Source organism: Ahaetulla prasina, chromosome 18, assembly GCF_028640845.1.
Source record: "Ahaetulla prasina isolate Xishuangbanna chromosome 18, ASM2864084v1, whole genome shotgun sequence".
NCBI classification, from domain to species: Eukaryota; Metazoa; Chordata; class Lepidosauria; order Squamata; family Colubridae; genus Ahaetulla; species Ahaetulla prasina.
In genome coordinates this window covers 7354634-7371719 of record NC_080556.1, presented here as the reverse complement: position 1 = coordinate 7371719, position 17086 = coordinate 7354634, and the positions used below count along the sequence as shown (strand labels likewise).

The window sequence follows — 17086 nt, the reverse complement described above, 5'->3', positions numbered from 1 at the left end:
TTTTAGATGACTTGCACAAACGTGTAGTTTGCAGAGTGTAACCAAGTCAAGACTTTCATAAAGTGTACCGAGCAGGAAAACTCTTTACAAAGGGGGGAGGGGGGAGAAACAGAGATAAGTGGATTAGCGTCCTATTTTTCTCCATGCGCAGGGAACATTTTTCAAAGGGGTACCCATCGGCTTTTGGAAACAACCGCATTTTATGTTAGTATGTGGAATCAGACAACCGGCCAACTTTCAACGAAAATACAGAATTGTGGTATAGTTTGGTGTCAGGGATGGATACGTCCATCCCTAACTCAACCTCTCTATAAAGGTAAAAGGTAAAGGTTCCCCTCACACAGATGTGCTAGTCGTTCCTGACTCTAGGGGGCGGTGCTCATTTCCATTTCAAAGCCGAAGAGCCAGCGCTGTCCAAAGACGTCTCCGGGGTCATGTGGCCGGCACGACTCAACGCCAAAGGCGCATGGAATGCTGTGACCTTCCCACCAAAGGTGGTCCCTATTTTCCTCCTTGCATTTTTTTAACTGTTTTCGAACTGCTAGGTTGGCAGAAGCTGGGACAAGGAACAGGAGCTCACCCCATTACACGGCGTTAGCGATTCGAACTGTTGAACTGCCAACCTTTCGATTGACAAGCTCAGTGTCTTAGCCACTGAGCCACTGCGTCCCTGGTAACTTCTCTCTACCTGCCCTTAAAAACAGGAAGGGGGAAAAAAAATGCTAGGGGTCTTTTAAGGAGCCAGACTGCTAAATCAAGGGAGGGGCTCGGTCAGCCCCTTCACATCAAACAATCCTTCTGCCAAATAAGGATTGTAATGAAAGAAAAGACCAGCTCTCAGCAGCCACTGATCAATTTTTTAAAAAAAAAAAGAAAACTCCTTCCTGTTTTAATTCGTTATTCCCTCCCACCCACGTTTGCCGAAAGGAAGTGGGGGGGAAAAATGATTAAAAGATGCTGGAAAACCATATGTTGTTTCTTTTTCTCCTCCATCTGGAACGGCAATAATAATAGTAACAATGGAGGAGGGGTTCCTTCTACAAAGACCGCCGGCCTTTTTCAACTCAAACAAGGCAGCGCTTGACCTAAAACTTAACAGGCTCAGCAATCGAAACTTTGGAGAAAAATCTCCTTCTGCCTAGCATAAGCCCAGCCAACGAAGGAAGTGTCTTCCTCTCTCCCTCTCTTTCTGCTGTCAGCAACAGTACAATTTTGCCTCTTGACACGCAGCCACGGAAACCACAAAACAGCGAGAAGAGCAAGCCGGCCAAGGCGAGGGTGGTTAACGACGGCAAGCCAAGCCAAGGGCTTAGGTTCCCAATGCCACCGCAGTGGAGAACATGCTTTGGCGGACGCCGAAGCGGTGGGAGAGGTTAACCTGATCCTCCGAATAAGGGCAGTGTGGTAGCGATTGCTTCGATGGGAAGCAATCTGCGTCTTGTTGTGAGGATGCGTCAGCGTTCGGAGGAAAAGGTTGCCGAGGGTAGGAGAAAGAGATCGGGGGGGGGGGGTTGGGGGAGAAGGAGGCTTAAGAGTTTTAATGATGTTTGGAGGGGTGGGCAAATGCAAGAAGGAGAAAGGATTCCTACAGCAAACCGGACCTCAAAAGTCAACAATGTCGGTTGGCGGCCCCCAGGGGGAGAGCCTTCTCTGTGGCGGCACCGGCCCTTTGGAATGAACTGCCTCCGGGGTTGCGCCAACTCCCCGATCTCCGGACCTTCAAACGCAAACTTAAGACTTTATTATTTCATCGTGCGGGACTGGCCTAAGCGAAAATTTTAAATTTTAAATGGAAATTTTAATTGGGGTTTATGTCGGTCTATGACCGTTTTAGTTTGATTCGGCCTATTTTAAATATTTGGTCTTAATTTTGTTTTAAATGTGTTGTTTGTATTTTGTGATGGTTTTTATTATGGCTGTAAACCACCCTGAATCCTTCGGGAGAAGGGCGGTATAGAAATTAAATTATAAATAAAATAAAACTGGCTTGAAATTTTTATTGGGTTTATTTATATTTTAACGTTTTTTAAATTGTTTTAAATTTTCAGCCACCTTATAATATGTTTTGTTTTAATCTCTTTTAATGTGTATATAGTGATTGTTACTTGGCTGTACACCGCCCTCAGTCCTTCGGGAGAAGGGCGGTATAAAAATCGAATTAAATAAATAAATAAATAAATAAATAAATAAATAAATAAATAAATAAATAAAATAAACAGCGAACCGAACCTCGAAAGATAAAAGCAGGAAAAATAGGGGCAAGAGTCTATTTGAACTTAAATAGGACTCACACCTTCGATTATGGACCAGCCAAACGCGTTGAAAAGATTCGACAAACCCACTTCAGGGGTCTTCAGAAAACCGTTACAAGAGAGCAGGGGGCTGTTTCTCAGAATGTCTTTTCCTTGCAGACCACCCATTCAAGAAATTAAGGTAGCGCTCTGATTCTTAAGAGGACTGGAAGTTAGCAGAGAGCCGTTATCAACCACACACACCGCACTCGGAAAGGATATCTTAGAAGAAGATGCTCAGGTTCTTTCCACTGATATTTAAAGGCCTGCAGTTTTGCAAAACGAGGACTTCCACCAGAGTTTCAACAGTGCTAAAAGATGACTCCTTTATTCCCCCGATTTCCTCTCTCGGCCACACGCATATTTAACTGGGCTCCCACGGTGAGCTGAGCCCATCGTGCGGTTTGGCTTAGCACGCTCAGCGACCCCAACGCCTGCCGTTCTGCAAACCACGCTCGGTGGTTTAGTGTCTTAGGCGAGCCCAAGCCAACTGTGTGGCTCAGCCAACATACCATGGTTAATCGAATCCTTCCTTAATGGGAGCCACACGTCCCCTCTTTGCGGGCTTAGCTACTGAAATCCCTCTCCAAGGCACGTCAAAAGTTGAAGAGGGCTTTGCTGGCTTTCCAGGGGAGGTGGATGTCTGCCAGCTGACTGGCCTTGCATTTATCCCTTTTTCCTGTGCAGCCAGACCTGGCTGTGATTTTTGTTCCCCCCTTTGGACTCTGTCTTTGGAAGTCAAGTTCTTCCATTCACAGCATTGCAGTCAAAGGTGTTCATTTAGGAAAAGGAGCGTAGGTTAGTAGCTACGAATCAGTAGCGAAATCCTCTGCAGTTTTTGCCACCAGTTCGCTACCCGTGCATGCGTGGTGCGCGCCAGATGTGTGCTGCATGCACATGCGCAATACACACCAAACACGCGCTGCGTGTGCATGCACAGTGCACACCAAATGGAAAAAGGAGCCATTTGAAGGTAAGTAGAACGGGGGAGGGAGAGAGAACAGGTTTGCCGTGCGATTTAGTTGGCTAGAAATCAGAATTTCCTGCTTTCTAGAGAATACAAATCACATGGCACAGCTGATTGTCAGCAATACCGATCCGGTAGCTTTTATTACTACCGGCTCGCCCAAACAGGGGCGAACCGGTAGCATCTCACCCCTGCTATGAATGCTTCGTGTTCTCTGCTTGCTGTGTAGTAGGAACTTTGGAAAACACCTTAACGTTTGAACAGTGATTTGGTTTTTTGGTTGTTGTTGTTTTTTTTACTCCTTTCTAATAAAAAAATTATTAGGGGTCATGAATCAGGAAGGAAGGAAGGAAGGAAGGAAGGAAGGAAGGAAGGAAGGAAGGAAGGAAGGAAGGAAAGAAAGAAAGAAAGAAAGAAAGAAAGAAAGAAAGAAAGAAAGAAAGAAAGAAAGAAAGAAAGAAAGGATAAAAGGAGAGAAGTAGACATGGAGGGAAGGATAAAATGGAGGGAGGGAAGGAGGAAGGAAGGAAGGGATAAATGGAGAGAAGTAGACATGGAGGGAAGGATAAAATGGAGGGGGGGAGGGAAGAAGGAAGGAAGGAAGGAAGGAAAGGAAAGGATAAATAGAGAGAAGTAGACATGGATGGAAGAATAAAATGGGGAGAGTGATAGGGATAATATTTCCACAGAAGCTCCATATTCAGAAGCACTGAATGTTCCCCGAACGGGAGCAGCCTGAAAAGACTGTCTCCTTGGCTTCTGCGCTTCTTGCTTGAAAGGAAGAGGCTTTGATCTCCTCCACCAGAGCTCTGCATCCATTCCCGAGGAGGAGGAGGAGGAGGAGAAGAAGGACAGGCCAAAGAAAACGGACTAACAAGCATCAAGAACCTTGCGGCGGTATGCGTCATTCTGCTGGGGCCTGCAGAGAGAATGCAGACACCTGGCCATTCCTTTGCATGCAGGGGAAGAAGAAAGAAAGGAAAGAAAGAAAGGAGGAAGGAAGGAAGGAAGGAAGGAAGGAAGGAAGGAAGGAAGGAAGGAAGGAAGAAAGAAAGAAAGAAAGAAAGAAAGAAAGAAAGAAAGAAAGAAAGAAAGAAAGAAAGAAAGAAAGAAAGAAAGAAAGAAAGAAAGAAAGAAAGAAAGAAAGAAAGAAAGAAAGAAAGAAAGAAAAAAAAGAAAGAGGCACGAACCTCTCCATGTTGCTCCCGAAAATAATTACAAAAGCTGAAGGTGGAAAATTAATTTTAGAAATGCAAAAGGCCAACTCTTCCACCACGGCCGCCATTTCTTCCTCCTCCTCCTCCTCCTCTTCTCTACTTGTCCTTCACCCTCAACAGCGGTAGGAGCGCCAGGCAGGAGCCCTCGTTTTCATTTCCAACCGGAGGGGTGCAATCTTGAAGCCCGTCCAGTCGATAACCTGGCCATCGGAACAAGCTCTATAATTAAAAGGTCAGCGACCTGGAAAGCAGGAGTCCTTAAACTTGCCGGGGCTTCTCAGCGGTGATGGAGCTATTAAATTAAGGCGGTTATGAAATCAATGCTAAAAAAGCTTTCACAGTAACAAGCTTCCATCCAAGGACATCTAAACTGGCGGGTGAAAGAGAGCTAAGTTATGAAACAAAGAAGAAGGAGGGAAGTAATGAGGGGGTGGGCGCTAAATCGGTATCTGCTTTCCTGGCAAAGGCCTCCGGGCCCGGCCGTCCCCCTATCTCCCCTTTGGAAATATATTATCGGGGTGAACCGTTTTGTTGGGCCCTGTACGAGGCACAATGGGAGGACGCGCAGAGCCGCAACTACAGGACAGCTCTCGCAATATCTGAAGACGCGCGTCGGGCGCTGGGTTTGTCATTATAACCACAGCCGCCAGCCGGACCCCATAGATTTAAAAGCGCACAGGGTCTGCAGAATTTCTATTTAGGCAGGTGTTTTCTTTGCCCCTTGGCTCGGTTTCCGAGGTTGTGCCCTTAGACTACAAAGTGAGAATCGAAAGTGTGATGTAAAACATTAAGAGTTGTTAACCTAATTTTGCGAAGCTTTTTCTTCGGTAACACTGTATCGCTAACTAGGGCATAAATAACCTTTGCCAGACCAATTCTCGAATACAGCTCGTCTGCCTGGAATCTGCACTGTATATCGGATATTAATAGAACTGAGCGAGTCCAGAGGTATTTCAAGAGACAGGTCCTCCACTCCTCTACTCACAATAGAATCCCTTATGCCACCAGGGTTGAAATTTTGGGCTTGGACAACTTAGAACTACTCCACCTTCTGACCTAAGCATAGTACACAAAACTGTCTGCTACAATGTCCTACGTGTCAACGACTACTTCAGCTTCAACCTCAACAATACACAAGTGCACAATAGATACAAACTCAAGGTAAACCACTCCAAACTCGATAGCAGGAAATACGACTTCAGCAACAGAGTGGTCAACACCTGGAATGCTCCACCTGACTCTGTTGTTACATCCTCAAACCCCCATAACTTTAACCTTAAACTATCTACCATGGACCTCACCCCATTTCTAAGAGGTCCGTAAAGGGGGCGTGCATAAGCGCACCAGCATGCTTACTGTCCCTGTCCTACTGACCCCATTAATTTGTACTCATTTCATGTGCTCATGTCCATGTTTATACTTATACCTGTTATCTCGTACAGGTTTGACGAACTAAATAAAATAAAATAAATAATAAAATAAAATAAAATAAATCTATTCTCCCGGTACAGACAATGAGAAATAAATAGAAGAGAAGGTGCGCTGGCCCATAAAAGATTATTTTAAGAAGTGTTACAGCCCTGAAGAGTCCTGCTTATAATGTCTACTTGCCCACAAAATGCCCTATTTATTTATTTTAAAAAATGTCGCAGCCTTGCAGAGCCTGGCCTAAGCAGAGAGGGGCATCAGAAGGTGGTTTGGGCCGGGCAGAATTCAAAGAAGTTTCCGTATTTGGGGGGCTTTGAACGGATGGCACTTCTAAAAAAAAAAAAAAGGCTTTTTAAAGAATACTTCCGATTCAACAGAACCTCAAGGACCGAAGAGCAGTTATGTTTCAAGACCTGAATTTTTAGCAAAATTTGGCACGGTGCCAAGCATGGCTTTCTTCCAAGCCTGTGTCCTCAGGACATCTCCGCCCCATCTTCCCGCTGTTCTCCATCACGAGACGGAAATACTAAACAGGGAAAAGTTTTTCTTCTTCTTCTTCTTCTTCTTCTTTTTTTTTGGCAAGTTTTATTCTGATAAAATTGGCATATGGGGTAGGGGGTTGGGGTGGGGGTGAAAGAAACCAAGCAAACGTGGTTTTCTCGATACTTTTTAATCATTTTGAGGGGGGGGGTCCATGGGGTGATTGGGTAGTGGGGGGGAGAGAGAGAGGGGAATGGACACTCCTAACATGAACTGCTCCAAATAATCGAAAAGGAGGCAAAATGTATTAGATTCCAGGTGGCTCCGTGGCTAAGTCGCTCAGCTTGTCGATCGAAAGGTCGGCAGTTCAGCGGTTCAAATCCCTAGTGCGGGTGAGCTCCCATGACTTGTCCCAGCTTCTACAGTTCGAAAGCGCGTAAAAAAAAAGTGGAAAAATAGGGACCACCTTTGGTGGGAAAGTAACAGAGTTCCGTGCGTCTTTGGCGTTGAGTCACGCCGGCCACGTGACCACGGAGACGTCTTTGGAAAGCGCTGGCTCTTCGGCTTTGAAAGGGAGAGGAGCACCGCCCCCTAGAGTTGGGAACGACTAGCATTTTTGTGCAAGGGGAACCTTTACCGTCACCTTAATGCTGGAAGGGAATTCATTCCTGAATCCTGCAGCTGAACTATGCCAATGGCCTACCGGGAAGAAGCCGGGGCTGAGGCTGTCATCGCCTTCAATGACTTAATGGCCGGACAAAAGTCCCTAAGGCCCAGGGGGCAACTGAGCCATGGGGAAAGCTTCCGCCCGCCTCCTCTGTCTCTTTCAGCGAATTAGGTAATGAACCAGATTAATGAAGCCAGCAGACAGAAGGGCACAATTTCCTTTGGCCTCCTACACATCTTTCTAAATAAGGGCCCGTCTGATCCACCGGGAGCCGTTTTCTCCGGCTATTACCCGCCTGACTGTTAGGTCTTCCGGGCCCTCCAGAGGATCTACATCAGATTTCATTTCTATTTGGGCTTTAAATTCTAGCTGGAGGAGAGGTCCTGTGGGGAGGGGAGAGGGGGGTGTCTGGGGAGGCGGGGGAGCTGACCATAGGCACGAAGTGTGTGCGGGGAGGTTTAGAGCCACTGAGAGTGTCCCTGTTGGGTGATTTATTCCCAAGGACATGCCCACCTGGAGAAATGCCAAAATGGGCAGGTGTAATCAATGGGCAAAATTCTATCGTGGGTCAATGTCAATTTCAATTTCAGATCTTTATTGTCAGCGCACAACCTGTGTACAACGGGATTGGCTGAGCTCTCTCAGCGCACCTCACCACCACCGCAATACAACTCACAGTGACGACAGAAAATCCCTAACCCAATAACTCAGCAGCCTGGACTCTGGGCAACTTGTGGCCCCGTTAACCACCTGTGGACTTCAACCATGGGCCGTGGTGGCTCAGGCTGTAAGACAGCCTGTTATTAAAACACAGCTGCTTGCAATTACTGCAGGCTCGAGTCCCACCAGGCCCAAGGTTGACTCAGCCGTCCATCCTTTATAAGGTAGGTAAAATGAAGTGCTGTCCCGGTGTCTGGAAGCCGTACGAGTCTGGATGGGGAGGAACAGGCTCAAACTTAATCCCTCCAAGACGGAGTGGCTGTGGATGCCGGCACCTCGGTACAGTCAGCTGCAGATGTGGCTGTCTGTCGGGGGTGAATCATTGGCCCCGATGGAGAAGGTACGCAACTTGGGCGTGCTCCTGGATGGTCGATTGTCCTTTGAAGACCATTTGGCGACCGTCTCCAGGAGAGCATTTTATCAGGTTCGCCTGATCCGCCAGTTGCGTCCCTTCCTGGACCGGGATGCCTTATGCACAGTCACTCATGCCCTTGTTACCTCTCGCCTGGACTACTGCAATGCTCTCTACATGGGGCTCCCCTTGAAGAGCACCCGGAGACTTCAGCTAGTTCAGAACGCAGCTGCGTGGGTTATTGAGGGAGCGGCTCGGAGCTCCCACATAACACCTATCCTGCGCAGACTGCACTGGCTACCTGTTGTTTTCCGGGTGCGCTTCAAGGTATTGGTTACCACCTTTAAAGTGCTCCATGGCTTAGGACCGGGCTATCTACGGGACCGTCTACTGCCGGCTTCTATCTCCCATCGTCCGGTACGTTCCCACAGAGAGGGACTCCTCAGGGTGCCGTCAGCCAAACAGTGTCGACTGGCGGCCCCAGGAGGGCCTTCTCTGTGGGGCTCACCCTGTGGAACGAACTTCCCCTCGGACTTGACAATTACCTGACCTTAGGACCTTTAGCACGAACTTAAAACTTATTTATTTCGTATGGCTGGACTAGCCTGATTTTTATCTTTATTGGATGGGTTTTTAAAATTTTGTGATTTTATGGGGGAGTATGTTTTTTAATATTTTGGGCATTTAAATTAGTTTTTTAAGGGATGTTTTTAATTATTGTGTGTATTTGTATTTTATCTGCCTGTTCACCGCCCTGAGTCCTTCGGGAGAAGGGCGGTATACAAATTAAAATATTATTATTATTATTATTATTATTATTATTATTATTATTATTATTATTATTATTATTATTATTATTATTATTATTATTATTATTATTATTAAAATGAGGACCCAGATTGTTGGGGGGGCAATAAGTTGACTTTGTAAATATACAAATAGAATGAGACTATTGCCTTACACAATGTAAGCCGCCCTGAGTCTTCGGAGAAGGGCGGGATATAAATGTAAATAAAATAAAAAACCTCCCAGAATATCTGAGCCAGCTGTGCTGGCTCAGGAATTCTGGCAGTTGAAGTCCACAGGTGGTTAACAGGGCCACAGCTGCCCGCCCTGTTGTAGAGGGAACCACAGCAGTAGTGAAATCTGAACTGGTTTACTACCGGTTCGCTGGCCGTGCACGTGTGCCATGTGCCAAATATGTGCTGCGCATGTGCAGGGTGCGCAAAAAGGAGACTTGGGAAGGTAAATAGAACAGCACGCGGGAGGGGGGTGATCAGCTGTGGCGCGCAATCGTGGGGACCTTTTTAAAAACACTTCTTACTACCAGCTCGGATGAATAGGTAGTAAAAAAAATGCTTTAAAAAGGTTTTTAAAGAGTTCCGATGATCGCGTGCCACAGCTATGATCGTCTGAGCCTTTTTTTTTTTACTTTTTAAAAGCATTTCTTTACTACCTATTCGCCCAAACCGGTAGTAAAAAAATGCCTAAAAAGTAAAAAAAAAAAAAAGGTTCCGATGATTAGCTGAGCGACGCGCAATTGTCGGAACTTTTTTTTTTAACTCTTTATAGCATTTTTAACTACCAGTTCTGGAGAACTGGTAGTAAAAAAAGTGCTAAAAAAGTAAAAAAAAAAAGTTCCGACAATCGCGCATCACTTTGTTGGGGGGGGATGTTATTAGAAGGAAGTCCACCCAAGAGTTGACTTGTGCGGCTGGGCAGCAAGGAATGGACACAGGAGCTGTGGATGGTCGATTTAATAACACAGCCGCAGTCCCAAGACACAGAATTGAATTTGCCTGTTGTGGCCTGCCAACGGATCTGGCAGCAGGTTCGGACAGTGAAGAGGTTGGGGAGGAACATGGGCCAGTCCTGGAGTCTCGGCAAGGCTCTGTGTCGGAGGCAGAGATGGGGCCAGGGCCATTTGACAGTTGTCAGCTGCCTTCGGAGTCGGACATCAGTGATGCAGAAGAACAGCTGGATCCTGTTCCCAGTGTGCACATGCGCACAGTTGCCAGGAGAAGGGAACAGCTAAAGAACAAGGGTCGACTCAGGAGTAAAGCCACAGGTGGACGGTGAATGGCCCCTCCCTTAGCGAATAAAAGAGGAGCGACAGGGGAGTGGAGTTTGCAGGGGGCAATTAGTTCATTAGTTCATTACTTGGCATTCTTGCCAAGTATAGTGGAGTCTGAAAGATATCGGCCTGGCCACCCTCCAAGCCTGGTAAAGGTCGGTAATTGTGAACTATCTTGAAAGACTATGGGAGAGGAAAGACTTTTGCTGGAGAGGAATTCACTGTAAATTAAATAAAAGGAGTTTATTGGAACGAGGACTCGGTTTCGTGCTGCTGGGGAAGCCTAGCTCAGAACACTGCCGTACAAAAGCAGGCTTCCTTGTTAAAGGCGGCCTAGGAAAAGTTACATCCGATCCTTAGCTCCCAGGAAGGGCACTTCCATTGCGGTCTCTAATAATCTTTGGGGTTGTGTTTAGGCTAAGCCAAAAAAAAGAGGGGGGGGAGTTTATGTAGGATATAAATATATTCCACATTAACACTCTGTAGGTACTAGGTAGACTCCCTCTCTGGCTATTTTAATTATAAAGCAACTCCCCGCCAATCCCGTTACACTGCAAAGAGATTTCGGCTTGGCCCGACCCCTGGGGGTAAAAAGTGATTGTTAAAAGTTCTGCTTTCACTTCCACATTGTTGATGCTCCGTTTCCTTCACTCTTTAAAGAGGAGGGTGACCACTTGTGAGCAAATAGCCCAAAGGGCAGCTGAAACAAAGGGGGGAGGGAGGGAGGGAGGGGAATGCATCAAACGGTAGCTTTTTTTCCTTCTTTTCTTTCTTTGATCGTCATTAGCCCAGTAATTCATTAGACGCTTTAATTGGGTCTCGGGTTTCTTTTCAATGCCCGACCACTAAGCTCACTTCTCCCAGTCAGAGATTTATTTCAAACTAGACAATCGATGCCGAAATAGAGCCGGAAGGGACCTTGGAGGTCTTCTAGTCCAACCCTCTGCTCAAGCATTTCTGTACCCTGTACCATTTCAGACAGGGGGCTGTCCAGTCTCTTCTTAAAAAACCCCCAGTGACGGAGCACCCACAACGTCTTGTGGCAAACTGTTCCACTGGTTAGTTGTCCTCGCCGTTGGAAAGTTTTTCCGTCCTTCCAGGTTGCTTCTCTCCTTGATTAATTTCCAACTGTTGTTTCTCGCCTTGCTTTCTGGTGCTTTGGAAAATAGGTTGACCCCCCTTCTTCTTCGTGGCAGCCCCTCAAATTCTGAAATATTGCTATCATGTCCTCCATCACAAAAGTGCGTCTAGTCAAGGCGATAGTTTTCCCATTGCAATGTCTGGCCATGAAAGCTGGACCCTAAGGAAGGCTGAGCGCCAAAGAATGGAGGCCTTTGAACTCTGGTGCTGGAGAAGACTCCTGCGAGTCCCTTGGACTGCAAGGCCATCCAACCGGTCAGTCCTAGAGGAGATCAACCCTGACTGCTCTTTGGAAGGCCAGATCCTGAAGAGGAAACTCAAATCTTTTGGCCACCTAATGAGAAGGAAGGACTCCCTGGAGAAGAGCCGAATGCTGGGAATGATGGAGGGCAAAAGAAGAAGGAGGGGACGGCAGAGAACGAGGTGGCTGGATGGAGTCACTGAAGCATGAGCTTCAATGGACTCCAGAGGATGGTAGAGGACAGGAAGGCCTGGAGGAACATTGTCCATGGGGGTCGCAATGGGTTGGACACAACTTCGCAACTAACAACAATAAGAAGTCCTTCTTTTCTCTAGACTGGCCAAACCCAATTCCTGCAACTCCTGTTCTTCGTATGTTTTAGTCTCCAGGCCTTTAATCATCTCAGTTGCTCTTCTTCGCACTTTTTCCAAAGTCTCAACATCTTTTTTTTTTAAATAGCATGGTGACCAAATCTGGACGCAGTATTCCAGAGGTGGCCTTACTAAGGCTTTATAAAGCGGTACTAATACCGCTTCATAAACAGATTACATGGAGCTCAGATTTTTCTTTAAAACACACACACACATACACACAACGTCCATGAAGCTGGCGGCAAGGGAATGTGACCCAAACCTTGGAGACGTCTGTCTCTGAATTGCTTTTAAATACCTTTTGCTTATGAAATCTTAGCCCCATCCATGCTCGAAGAGAAACGCTGAGGGGAACGGAGGAATGAAACGTAAGGAATAATAACCGGTCACTTGGATGAGATGTAAAGATAGTTTTATAATAGGGCCTATGATTCCAGCGGTCGGATGGGGTGGGGGGGAGGGGTGGGGGGGTGGGGGGAGAGAAAGGGAGTGTCAAAGGATCTCTTGGTAAGTATAGATTTTGCATCAGGTTACCGTAGGCAATCAGTATAGCTTTTAGGTTCAGCTTTCCTCTGCTTCATTGCTTCAATGATAAGAGTAGAAATCCCAAAGCGTTTATGATTAATTACTCCCTGTAGATCCACATATTTCAAAGGGGGGGAAAAGAGAGAGAGAGAGAGAGAGAGAGAGAGAGAGAGAGGGAAGGCTGTATGGCAAGAAAGCAGATCTGAAAAGTTAAGCATTTCAAAGGCCTAATTTTTTGTAATGCAGAGGATGCTGAAGGCAGAGGAAAGTTTGTTAATAAGCACAATAGCTTGGCTACAAAGTACAAACCAACCTGTGAACACACACACACACACACACACACAAATCCAAAGTTTGCCCTCTACCTACCGATTACTATCATTGAATCGATTAGTTTATCATTTTTTTAAAAAAATTATCTTGCCTCTTGTTCCTGCTAGATATGTTAGGATTACAATGTCCAGGATCCTCAGCCAGCATGGTCTTTGTGGAGACCTGGGCTCTGCAGATCCACTAAGATGGAGGAACACGAGTTCATAAAAAACTGTTCTGTCCCCCCCTCGTCTCCGTCCGAGTGATGGCTTAATTAGCCGGCACTATCAGCTCTGGCAGCAAAATAGCGAGTGTCTGCCAAGTGTCTCTGTTTTCTCCCTCGATGCCGATGAGTCACCCAGGAACAAACAGTACTTCAGCTCTTAGTTAAGCAGTTGATTTGCCTGCTACAAAAGGCATAGCAGCCCTATCCTGTGGGGTGTGGTTCCATGACTCAGCACTTCCTAGGCCTGCCCCACCCCTGCTTCTGTTGTTCCCGCCTCTCCTGCCTACGAAATCTAGGGTCCAGCCAGGCCTGATTGCCATCAGCTGGGTCTGGAGGCGTGGCCTGGGGGAGGGAAGAATCAGGGGACGGAGGCTTCGTTATCTCCTCCACCTGGCCTGCCTCTGGCTCCTGGAGCTGAGCCAGGGAAGCCGGTGCTCCCGAGGTAAGTCCTGACGGCCCTTCCCCCTCACTTTCCAAGTCACTTTCTGGCAGGGGCCCCGGCTTAGGGGGCGCAGACACAACAAAAACATGCCCTACGGATGAATTCCCCCCCCCAAGGATGTTGCTCCACAAAGCACAGAACACAACTGCGAAAATTGGGCGAAGTTGAGGGAGGTGTGGGGCCTCCACTACGCAACGCTTTAGTATGTGCTAGAGGTCAGACTGCGGTGCTAGTTGTCCCATTCTAAGAAGAATGTAAACGGCGCATTTTCAGAACGGAGCGATCTGGACCTTGAGGGAATCTAGAAACCCTGTTTTTTTTCTGAAGAACGTTTGAAAGAACTGGGTATCTGTAGCCCGAAGAAAGGATTAAAGGAGATGGGAGAGGTTATAGTCTTCAGCCATCTCAAAAGTGAGTTTTAACTCTGGGTGGTACTTTCTCAGATATTTAGCCCGAGGGTTGACATGACCTCAGGGCTTCTGTGCCAATATTTGTGACTGGTCACAAATTATACAGGTGCAGGTTAAGCGTGAAAAACACACCCTTTCACAAAAAAGGAAACTAGCATCTCAGGAGATCTCCGCCTGCCGTGGGAATTTTTCTTTCAAACTTGTTCAAACATTCTACCTTGAGGGGGTAAAACAGAAATACTCAACTTGTACCAGTCCGTAAGAGAAACGGCTTTTTGCAACCGTACAGGTAAGATACAGGATTTATGACCTCGGTGAAGATCTACTCTTTAAACCCCCAAACAAAACTCACTTCTGGGTTCTTGAGCTAACGATTTTAAAAGTTTAGATGGGACTCTCGGAAGCTTTTTTCTTTTTAAAAAAGCAATTCGTTTAACCTTATGGGCAAAAGCCGTTGTTGCAAAGCCGGTGAACTGAGCAGCTTCTACTGAGCAGCTTCTACTCCCTGGAAACGAGGACAAAATTTATCGAGATGTAGATCTTCTTTGCTTTTAAAAAGAGCTCAGCCGTCAATCGCTTGCCCTTTCTGACGGTGAAAGGCAGAGTGACCCCAAATTTAACCCCGGCTTGCCTGCTGTCTATCTCGCAGCCTGCCTTTTTTTACCAAATGGCCTCACTCCTCTTCTGAAGTTCCTTGACCGTTTCATCTGGCCGGCCTATAGTGAATACCGTGAATGGCTTAGAACCAACCAAAGGCAAGCCCTTCCATCTTCTCAAAGAAGCTGGCAGTTCAGAAGTTTGCAATACAAGCAGCCGTTTTAATGGGTCTCGTCTCAACTGGCTTCTCGCCCTGCTCGCCTAGGATCGGTTAAATGTTCCTATGCTTTTTGAAATCTTTCAGAGTTCAAGAGGACAGCGGAAGGGAAGGGAAGGGGGGTGTGTGTGAGAGAGCCAATGTGACAGTTCACAAGAAAAAAAATGCTGAAGAGGAGGGAGGGAGGGAAGGAGGAAGGGAAGGAAGGAAGGAAAGAGGGAAGAAGGGAAGGGAAGGGAAGGGGGGAAGGGAATGAAAGAAGGAAAGAGGGAGGGAAGGGAAGGAAGGAGGGGAGGGAAGGGAAGGGAAGGAAGGAAGGAAGGAAGGAGAGAGGAAGGAAGAGGGAAGAAGGAAGGGGAAGGGAATGAAAGAAGGAAAGAGGAGGAAGGAAGGAAGAAGGAAGGGGAAGGGAAGGAAGGAAGGAAGGAAGGAGAGAGGGAAGGGAAGAGGGAAGGGAATAAAAGAAGGAAAGAGGGAGGAAGGAAGGAAAGGAAGGAAGGAGGGAGGGAAGGAAGGAGGGAGGGAAGGAAGGAAGGAAGGAAGGAAAGAAAGAAGGAAGGGGGAAGGGAAGGGAAGAAGGAAAGAGGGAGGGAAGGGAAGGAAGAAAAGAAGGAGGGAAGGAAGGAGGGAAGGGAACGGGGGAAGGGAATGAAAGAAGGAAAGAGGGAGGGAAGGAAGGAAGGAGGGAGGGAAGGAAGGAGGGAAGGAAGGAAGGAAGGAAAGAGGGAAAGAGGAAAGGGGAAGGGAAGGAAAGAAGGAAAGAGGGAGGGAAGGGAAGGAAGAAAAGAAGGAGGGAAGGAAGGAGGGAAGGGAGGAAGGAAGGAAAGGAAGGAAGGAAGGAGGGAGGGAAGGAAGGAGGGAAGGAGAGAAGGAAGAAAGGAGGGAGGGACGGGAAGGGAAGGAAGGAAAGAGGGAGGGAAGACGGGAGGGAAGGGAAAGGAAAGGAAAGGAAGGGAAGGGATGGGAAGGGAAGGGAAGAGAAGGGAAGGAAGGAAAAGACCCAGATGGAGAATTCACTTTTCAGATTGTATATTGCAATACCTTTTTTCTTCAGAAACGTTCTTCTATTTGCAAGCGGGCTTTGGCGAACTCGAGGGTTCTGTAAAAACTTCACTGCTGTGGCAATCTGCAGAGCGGGCAAAAAAAGGATGGGGAAAAGAAAAGAGGGAAATGTAAAACGGGATCCGTCAGCACTCCAGATTCCAACCCAATCGCGGGATCAACGTTATCGCTACAAATACCTGGTTACCAGTCAATTTAAGCCCATCAGTAAGCTAACGCTGAGGCCGATCTATATTAGAGACGGTTGCTTTTTGTGCTCTATAGCGGAGATGTTCATTTCAAGATCCATCAAAAAAAAAGGTGCCAGCTTTTTGAAGCTTGGGAAAACATGAATATAAAGACTCAAGGAAAGAGGAAACGAAGGAGCGATGCGAAGCAACAACGCTTACTGTAGGGTGGTACTTTACAAAGAATAAGAGAGCAAGCTGTTGGCCCCTGAAGACGTAACAACCTAGAAATGGATATTTAACAATTCTAAAAAACGCTCAAATGTGAAGTGGTTAAGCTGTATTTCTTAAAACAACAAAAAGGAGAGGAAGGTAGCTAAAGATTTATGTCAACAGCTTTAATCTAGATTGCAGAAAATATGACTTCTGTAACAGAATCATCAGTGCTTGGAATACTTTACCAGACTCTGTGGTCTCTTCCCAAAATCCCAAAAGCTTTAACTAAAAACTTTCTACTATTGATCTCACCCCATTCCTAAGAGGTCTGTAAGGGGCGTGCATAAGCGCACAAATGTGCCTACCGTTCCTGTCCTATTGTTTTTCTTTTCTTCTTCCTATATATATATATATATGCTTATACCTCCTTATATTTATCCATATATGTGTTTATATATTATATAATCTTTTTTGTATGATACCTACATATATTGTTGTGACAAAATAAATAAATAAATAAAATAAAGACAGGAGCATAACAGGAAGGCAACACTGGATCCTCATTTCAACTTTCTAAGATCTCTATCGTTCTGCGCTGTGATCTAATACCCCGCAGGATTTTGATGATCTGTTCTTCCCTTCTGTAAAAATACAAACTCGGGGAACTGCTGCAGAACACGGGATACCGTGTTTGGCTTTGAAGAGCCAGAGTTGGCCCAAACCTTCTTTTGATCACTCGGAAAACACTCTCCTCAATCTGGCTTCCTTCCGGCCCACTGAATTAAACACCTATCATCCCAAATCGCTCGGGATAAAAATGGCCTAAAGTCATTTTGTTAATTAGTACGTGTTTGCTTTTTATTTATTTTTTTAAAGCCCAAAAGCAGCACGGAAAGTATGTTTTAGCAAATGGCAGCTTTCAAGCCCTTAGGGTGATGGTTATCGTGTCTCTTCCTTTTTTGGG

At 46.4% G+C, this 17086-nt stretch overlaps 1 protein-coding gene across 1 annotated transcript in view; it reads right to left on the bottom strand.

Moving 5' to 3' along the window:
• The window catches only part of PEX14 (peroxisomal biogenesis factor 14), a 126232-nt gene that overhangs the window by 51234 nt on the left and 57912 nt on the right, over positions 1-17086 (bottom strand). Inside the window, exon 3 of the mRNA XM_058161282.1 lies at positions 15719-15803. Coding sequence (XP_058017265.1) covers positions 15719-15803 — 85 coding nt within the window. The remainder of the gene's footprint in view (positions 1-15718; positions 15804-17086) is intronic.